This window comes from Medicago truncatula, chromosome 8, assembly GCF_003473485.1.
Source record: "Medicago truncatula cultivar Jemalong A17 chromosome 8, MtrunA17r5.0-ANR, whole genome shotgun sequence".
In the NCBI taxonomy this organism is placed as follows: domain Eukaryota; kingdom Viridiplantae; phylum Streptophyta; class Magnoliopsida; order Fabales; family Fabaceae; genus Medicago; species Medicago truncatula.
Genome location: NC_053049.1, coordinates 19,227,671 through 19,237,246, shown reverse-complemented (window position 1 = coordinate 19,237,246; position 9,576 = coordinate 19,227,671). Strand labels below are relative to the sequence as shown.

The window sequence follows — 9,576 nt, the reverse complement described above, 5'->3', positions numbered from 1 at the left end:
GTTTCTATCCACTTCCTCCACCACTGCTTCGGGTGCTGCTACTATTCTCTCTTGCACTTTTAGGGATTGCTTACCACTGCATCCCGCAACTAGGCTGTGGTCTGATCTGATCTAAGACTAGTGAAATTGGCACGTAAATCGCAAGGGTATTCAACCCCTAAGTAATTTGAATTTTGTATGAACTGGACCTTGAGTATGAGGGTTTGCATTGATAGTAAGCACCTAAAAACTTCAGTGATATATCATTTATATTCTGCATAAACAGGAAAAAAATAGACACTCGGATTGACATTAATAGTAATAAGATAATGACAACCAATGTGCAGGCAAATAAGACACTTTATTTAATTGAAAATCATTTTTAGGTACCTCATATATTTTGGTAAAACAAGTTAAAGAACCTCTTGGAGAAATAATTTGTGTTTATGTTTTTCTTGTTATCATCCGGCTATATTGACGAAACCTCCTTTTCTCTAGCAATTTCTTCTATTTTTCAATTTATTTTCCACTCCACTTCCATAGACTTGGTCAGTGCATTAAATTTCATGAGCATCTGAAAAAGAAAAACATTATATCATCAGTTCAATATGATAGGAGATAAGGAGAAAGTGGAGTGAGATCATGAATGTTTATCATAGGTAAAGGAACAACTTAGTGATTAAGATTTTTGAAGTTTATGAAATGTGTATTTTATGCAGCTAAAACTATAGTAATCGAGCCTTATATTACTTATTTGTTTATTATTTATTTTTAAATAGAGTGACCTACTTTTGGACTATGAAGCACTATCATAGATACCAATTCTCGAAACAGCATATATACTAACAAGAGACATTAGTAATAATTTTAGAAAATAATAGTAATTGAATGTAAATAATGTCGTGTTGGTTTCAGACACTAATACATGCCGGACATGCCATCGATCTGAATTGTTGATATTGCATAGCTCACAGAAGTGTGTCACAGCTGTTACAAATACCTTTTTTGATCGTCTTTATCTTTCAAACTACTGTCTTCGTTTCCATAAGGCTTCCTCAATTTGATGACCTCTTTAATTTAGTTAGAATAACAGTTACAAAATTCATGAGCCTTAAGGAAGTGTTTATTTTCAGCATGTAAGCTAACCTTATAAAGGTCTCCATTTTGTTATATACTAACGAAAATTGTTACTTATGATAATGCTGCATGTTTAATGAATTAATATTTAATTTTGACTAACCAAAATACACTGAAATGGTTGGATGTTTATAATATTACCCTTGAAAGGGAAAACTATGAAAGTGAGTTTAGACATTATTAAGCAGAATTTGTTGATTAGATTTCACCGGCAATTCTGCTAAGTTATTAAGCAGAATGAATATCTTCTGATGCTGAGATTTAATTGAACATATTTATGAGAAGTATAAACTCATTGAAGGAAATCTATTAACCGTTAATACTCAGTCCAATTAAAAACTACATATAAAACAGTTACAACTTTTATGACCAAGATACAAGTCATTCATTTACAATTAATGGAAAACTACATATAAAACTACATATAAAATACTCTGGTAAAAAATCCACATATTTATCAGTAATACTCTATCAATGGAAAATAACTAAATCTAATATATGTTGTAGTGTAAGTCTGTTTAGTTAAAAGGAAGAAGTTATTACTTTAATATACAGTAATTTTATAATTCTCTCTTATTAGCATACCAAGTTAAACTGAATGATACTTGATCACATGCAGGCATGTTAACGGTAAAAAGTTGCAGTTCGATATTTTTTTTCAAAAAAACTTTCAAGATTGTATTGGTGAACAAAGAACAATGCTGGACACTTAACAGAATAATAATGTCTAAAATTTCTTAGTGCTTTATCATGGATGCTTTTTCATATGATGCTGCTGAAAAATTGGACATAACCAAGGCTTTTGGAAATTAAGAGTTGTTAAAGGTGTATGCTTCAATTTCCCTTTTGCACTTATAAGGGAAAATGAATATAATGTATTAAAAAGTGTTGTGAGAATATGTGATAAATAATGTATTAAAAAGATTTATCTTTGGCCACCAGATAAGGGGGCAAGTTCCACACACCGTGAAGAAGATAATCAGAGACAGTCATATCTAAACTGTGAATAATAGAATCAGGCAGATTCCAATAGTCAGCTTTGGTTTGTTAGCTTATTAAGTTAAACTGATTGATACTTGATTACATTCATGCATGTTAATTGCAAAAGTAGCGGTTCAATATTTTCTGCAAGAAAAACTTTCAGTCTTGTAGTGGTGAACAAGTGAAACAATGTTGTAAACTTCACAGAATATTGGAGCAATGTGACGAATACATAATAATGTCTAAAGCTACCTTGGATACTTTTACATAGGATGCTGCTGAAAAAATTGGACATGACCTAGGCTTTTGCACATGCTTCAAATTCCCATTTGCACTTATATTAATTTCATCTTGATAGAGATCCAAGTGAGAGCTTATAAGAAGTGGTGTGCGAATATGTGATAAATAATGAGTGGGGGATACCTTGGACGTTTTTTAAGGATTGGTTGTATAATTTGTTAGAGAGCCTTCTCCATCTATGAGGAGCTTGGCTATGAGGCAGTTTATTTTCTTCATCTATTGAATATTCAGATTTTGAAATTCTTGGTTCCCATCATATCTATTTGCAAAGAGTAGTAAAATGCTTGTAATATTATGCAAGTTGTTTTAAGAAAAAACCATCTATTTTCTCTGCTATTAATTCTCATTATACTTTTCATATAATATTCTGCGCATTTCATTTGCTTATAACTACAATGCATAACATAATTGTTCAAATACAGAGAAATTAATACAATGAAACAAATATGCCTTTCTGTTTCAGTTACACCACTAACATGTAATCTTGGATATAGGATGGTAATACACTAAGAATTATTTTTCAATCCATTTTCGAAGAGTCGTACATTATACTAAGAATTATTATTTCTCTGATATCATATTACTATCCCTGATAGAAGTCATTAAAAATAGAAAACTAGAGAAAAGTAAAGTGGAAGTAATATTAACTGAGTTAATATGAATTACATTAAGAACATTATCAAATTTGCTTTGTTAACTAACAGGCCTTCGGTTAGTTAACTAACATCTTTTTTTGTATGAGCTTTTCAATATTTTTAGTTAACTAAAAACCATTCTGTGTAAATTCTTGGTTGAGGAACAAATTCTGTCAATATAGGTCATGTCTTATGCTTCCATTTTCAGAGGCCTATCGATTTCAGGAACAAATTACTTCCCACTTGTTCTGTTGTAACATGTCATAAGCAAATGCTGTCCAATGTCCTCCTCTTCCATTATTTCCAAATAGTCCAATTTTCCAGCAGAAAAGGATGGATTATCCAATATTATCTCTGAATGTTGTCTTAAGAAAACGTATGTCAATTTTGATATAAGTGATATTTCATCAGAAGCTGTTGTAACATGATAGTCATGAAGCAGACGTTGTGCAATGTCTTCGTCCTCCCGTATTATCACACTGGATGAGCTTTTCAATATGCTTAGTTAACTCACACTTGTTGTAGATATTAGAAAAAATGTTACTGCCTAAAATTAAAAAAAATAAAATACAATCACATTCTTGTAAGTAAAATAGCTACTGAATGGTATCCACTAACTTTTTTATCTCCAACAGGTACACCAATTTTAAGTACTTCAGTTACCAACTTCTCATTATAAAATTCCTCAAAAGCTATAGGCCAAGTAATCATAGGTACTCCAGCAGCCACACTTTCCAAAGTTAAGTTCCATCCACAATGAGTCACAAATGCTCCAATAGCTTTATGTTGAAAAATCAAAAGTTGAAGAGGCCAACCTCTTATAATTAGTCCTTTTCCTTTCATTATTTTCTCAAATTCTGGTAGACCTTTTTCTCTATCTTCTCTCTTTTTCTTCACCACCAAAACTAAATCTTTCCACGATGCTTTGAGTCCCATAGAAATTTCTTTAAGCTGAGAGTTAAGGAAGTGATTTGTACTTCCAAAGCACACATAAACAACTAAGTTGATATCTTTTGTGTCAAGCCACTTTAGACACTTGTGTTTATTGATAGAGGGTTCTTTTCCGCGGTATGATGTATCCATATCTCTGTTGTAAACTGAGAATAGACCTATATGCCATTCTTTTTTTCCAATAAACTCTCTATAATAATCAGCATAAACACCGTCAAGCTCATAGAAGCTATTGATAATAACGCCATAACTCCTCACCTCTGATTCCCTGATTTCTGCATATAATTTCACGATGTTTTGGGTTATTGCATCAATTTTGGTGCATCAATTTTGGTGAATATATTTGGCAGCTGCAACCTTGTCATATTGATATTCCCAGTAGCATGGAATACAATCGTAGGAATACCAACTTTTGCTGCAGAATCAGTTGCCCGTGGAAAGAACATATCAGCAACAATGCAATGTGGTTTTTGTTGAAGCAGTAGTTCTTCAAAGGGTTGTTAAAGCAATGTAGTAGCAGTAAAGAATGTAGGAACCAGGGAAACTGTAGGGATTGCATTAACATTTTCACAGCCATAAGGTAAACCACCCTCTACACAAGGGAACTTGATGGTTTGGATATCGATGTTATTAAAATGGATTTTGAATTGTTCTATGGATCTTGAAATTGAAGGTTTGTTGAGGAGTGTGGTTTCTATTGTTGAGGGCATAGATGTTTACCTATCATTCTTATTGTCACACTGGATGAGCTTTTCAATATGCTTAGTTAAGTCACAGTCGTTGTGGATGTTGCAAAAAATGTTACTGCCTAAAATTAAAAAATACAAAATAAAATCACGTTCTTGTAAGAATAAGAGGAAAACTTACACACTAAAGCACATTGAAAATAACAAGCACGAAGTAAAATAGCTACTGAGTGGTATCCACTAATAAATCGACATACGTTGTAATTGTCATTTTGGTTTTTGGGACTAAAAGATGAGATCTAAAATGAAAATGAACCATTCATGAATATATCAAAATATACTGTAATTATGAGGTTAAATATTTATAACAGAACAACAAAAACCTATTGCATTGCACCAGTCATGGTCTAATATTTGTACCCTAAAACTGGCCTCTCGATTTTAGGAATAAATTACCTCCCACAGAGCAAGGACCAAAGAGCATCACAATCCTGGGTCAATGTCATGAAGAAATCTGCAACATATACTGATACGCAACATGGGACAGGTAGTGCTCGATGGATTAATCAAGGAAATCACACTTGTTGATGAAAAATATAATTTAAGAAATAAAATCATTCTTGCCGCTGTATCCCTATAGCTGGAGATTAATAAAAAACAAAAAATCAACGATTGAAGGAATGAACGAAAGGTTATAGAAAATTAAATCTCAGCTATATTATATATAGTTGTGTACTTAAACAAACTCACAACATCATCACAGCATCATATATTTGAGAATTGAGGGACTGAACGATTGAGTTGAGAATTGAGAGATTTTGTGACAGTAGAATAACGTGAATCATTGGAAATGGTTGATGAGCAGCTGCGGCTAGAGATCTCAAAGTCCCTATGAATGTGAGAGAAAGTTTGACAGAGGTTAGGGTTTCACAAGACTTCGAGAGCATTTATAACTAGAGTTGTCAATAAACCCCAAGTCACAAAGCCCAAACAAATAAGCCCCCACCAAGCTCACTAGATCACAAAAAATTGCTCTTTAGACTGCCAAGTTTTCTCTCAGACACCCGATATTACCTTTTTACCTGCAATGGTAGTTAACTCACATGTTACATTGTTCAGGCAACTTTCTTCCTCCTACACTGTTCACTCACCAACTTTGTTAGATTCTTTGCTATCTCCCTATCTATAATAAAAGTAGTTTTTTTTTTTTTTTTATTGCTAAATCTTTGTCCCAAATCATTGAAGAATGAATGTTAGAATATTTATACACATTTCACGTCAAGAAACAGATGTTGCATCTTTTAAACTATTTACATTTCTACCAAAAAAAAACCATTTACGTTATTGCTTTTTTCTTCCATATTTTTGTTGGTTCTTACGTGAAATTGTAAAGGTAGTTAACTACCATATAGATATATTTCTTTGTAATTATGTTTGATTAATTATATTGAAATTATATTTTTAGAGAACTTTGATAATGAATTAATCTTTTGAAAAAAATTTGAAAGAATAAATATATTAGAAGATTTAAAAGGACACAATTTTATTGTTTCGCACAGGGTATTAAAAATCTTAAAACCGGCCATGTTAACTACAATCGGTAACAGCGACAGTTATTAGTCATTGGAACAAAATATTTGGCCTTTTGCACTTTTTCTTTCATTTTGTTGCATTTAATGATTAAATTAAATTTTGATACTTATTTTTTTTATTTTTTACAATTATTGGATGTTTATTGATAGTTATGGTTGAAAATGCGGTTGATAATTCAGATGAGTCAAAATCAACTAATGTCGAGTCTTCCGTCGAATCAAGACCGTCTACGGTTGAAGCTTTCGTTGATGTGAAACCATATATTCTTAAAACTTTCGTTAATGTGAAACTTTATCTTGTTGGTTTTGTTGATGTTAAACCTCTTGTTGGTTTCACTAATGTGAAACCTTCTCTTGTTGGTTCCTATGCTTCCAAACTTCGTGATAATGAAATAAACACGACACCGTACTTTTTCTCTGTTGATACAATGGAAAGTTTGATATGATATATGATTAATTGGGTTCGTGGACAAGCAATAAAGGCGAAGTTTTCTTTCATTATATATATATATATAGATAAATCTAATTTAAAGAAACAAATGTTAGTGTTGGCTTGTAAAGGTAGTGGAGACTACAAAGCACCCCATGAAGAATTTGAAGCTTGAAGACACGGACTCAAGCAAATATGGGTGTCATATTAGGTGGAAACGGACCCATGAATTTTAAGTAGTTTTTACTATATATATAACATTTATTTTCAAAAAGTATAAATATACATTATAATTGTTCTGTATAGTTTTTTCATATTCTTGAAACATTGATGATTTTCAAATTTGCAATGTCAATAAAAACATCACTCACTATAAGTAATCTAACAATTTTCAGTTGTTACGGTTCTCACATTTAATATCAGAGACAACTCTAAAAACAAATATACCAACAAAAAAATAAGCACTATCCAAATTAATAACATAAATTCACTCAAATAAACACTACCAAAATAATTATATATATGTTGGGTTGTTAAATTATTAAAATAAATATTAATTCTATCCCTTACCCCTCTCTCTTTGTCGTGCCTTTTGTGTATATATTAATCTATATCCTTAAATTATAATATAGATTATAATGAAGGAAAAAAAAATCAGTAAAACATGCTTTACTTAGGAAAAGCATCATATGCTGCAGCATCTCTCCATAAGCTGACAATTCAATTCATTCAATTTATTCAATTTATTGGCAAATTGATGATATAGCATAATGCAAAAATTGAGCTATAAATGGATCTTTCTTGTAATAATGCTATCATAAATTAGAAGTGTGTAAAATGGCATCACTCAAAGCTGAGAAATCTGGTAGCTCTCAACCATGAAAGAGCCTGCTTGCACTTATCTAAATGAAAACATTATCAAATTTTTCTTGCAAACACTTCATAAGTCTCCAGCACACCATCTATTATATCATCCCAGTTTGATTGGAAGAGAGGAGTTAGTAGTAATACAAGCAAGAAACAAAAATGTATAAAATTAAAGCAAGTGGAAGACAAAATGAACCAACAAGTTATTCTTTTGTTACAATCACATTTATACATTTTGCAGCTAACATACTCTACAAAATAGTTTTTATATCTCATCACATTTAAACAAGTTGCAACTAACATAATTCCTATCAATGATGGATAACATGCTACACTGCACAGAAGATATTCATGCTCAAATTTGCACACATTGGAAAAGCACAGTTTTAATCTCCAATTAATTAACACAAATACAAGATAGTAATCTCCAGTAGCCATAACTTGTAATGCTAAGTGAAAAAAATATTATAAAATGCATTTGTACAAGTCTAATATAGTAGCGATTAACTTGTAATGTCATCTCTACAAGTCTCGACCAGTAGCCATAAACTGGTTATACCAAATAGGTAACCAAAAACTGATCTAACTGAAATTTACTGTAAACATGAATCACAAGCTATGACACCTCAACAAAGTGATTATGTTGTTTGATATACAGTTCCTACCAAGGTTTTGCAACTCGAGAGTTTACCTCAACTTGTTTTGTCTAGGTAAACTTGACTCGAGAACTCGCACGAGTTTACCTAAAATTAAAATTATATAAAATTTATTATGTGCAAGACATATATAAGCTAATATAATATTGTAAATAGGTCAATAGTGTAAAACATGACTAAATTACAAAGGAAAATTATACCAAACTACCATAATAAAACATTTTGCTCAACTTAGCATCAAAATACAAAAATTAGCACACAAAATCATAAGTCTCTAAGTTTCATATGTTGTTTGATATATAGTTCCTACATTTTCTGCTAAAGAGAGATTAAATGAATCGAAAGCTAAACCAACCAGATCTTATAAAGAATGCAAGATACATAATCAAATAAAAATATGGCAACAAATATTAAGCTCAAGTGTTACCAACCAGATCTCATTTGAAGCCTATTATATAGAAACCCGTTCAGTCACTGCAATTTTAATAAAATAGTTAAGATAATAGTTCAATAAATCACGAGCCTTAAAACAAACAAGAGATTTACCACTTGTGTTTATTCCAACATGTAAGATAACCTTGTACTGCGCCAACATATATCATGTACAAATGGAGAAAATTCTGCTTATAAACATCTCCTTTTCATTATATATTGTTAATTATGATGGACCAAAACAAATATTGTTACTTATAATGCTGCCTATTTAATGAATTAATATTTATAAGCAGAAAGTTTAGATTAGATTTCATGAACAATTTTGCTATGTTACTTAAAGAAGAATGAATATCCTCTGATGCTGAGATGGAATTGGAACATATTAATGTGAATTATACACTCATTGAAGGAAATCTGTTAAACGTTAATAATCACTCCAGTAAAAAACTGCATATAAAACAGTTACAATTTTTATGACCAAGATGCGATATAAAAAACTTTGTGGTCATAAACCAAGAAGTCACAAATTTATCAGTATTCTCATATTGCAACACAAGTCATGCATTTACTCTACCAATGGAAGACAACGAAATAAGTTCTTACAGTAAGTCCATTTAATTAAAAGGAAGGAGTTATTAGTGAAATAGACGGTAATTGTATGATTCTTTTATTAGCTTACTAAGTTAAAAAGCTTATCAGAATAATAATGTATAAAATTCTTAGTGCTTTATCATGGATGCTTTTTCATAGAATGCTGCTGAAAAATTTTGGCATAACCAATGCTTTTGGAAATTATAAGTTGTTATAGGTGTATCGTGTATGCTTCAATTTCCCTTTTGCACTTAGGGAATATGGATATAATGTATCACTACTAGAAACTCACGAGTTTCCTGCGGAATTTCCAGCGGCTTATACTTAAATTTCCGT

The 9,576-nt window shown here is 31.3% G+C and overlaps 1 protein-coding gene across 1 annotated transcript; it reads right to left on the bottom strand.

Moving 5' to 3' along the window:
* Positions 1–3,605: 3,605 nt before the first annotated feature.
* LOC11408431 (UDP-glucose flavonoid 3-O-glucosyltransferase 7) lies at positions 3,606–4,477 on the bottom strand (the record flags this gene model as incomplete). The annotated part of the gene is made up of 2 exons (XM_024772938.1): positions 3,606–4,277; positions 4,313–4,477. Coding segments are annotated over 2 exons (837 nt in total), but the record flags the coding sequence as incomplete, so codon positions are not given.
* Between the last annotated feature and the right edge of the window lie 5,099 nt (positions 4,478–9,576).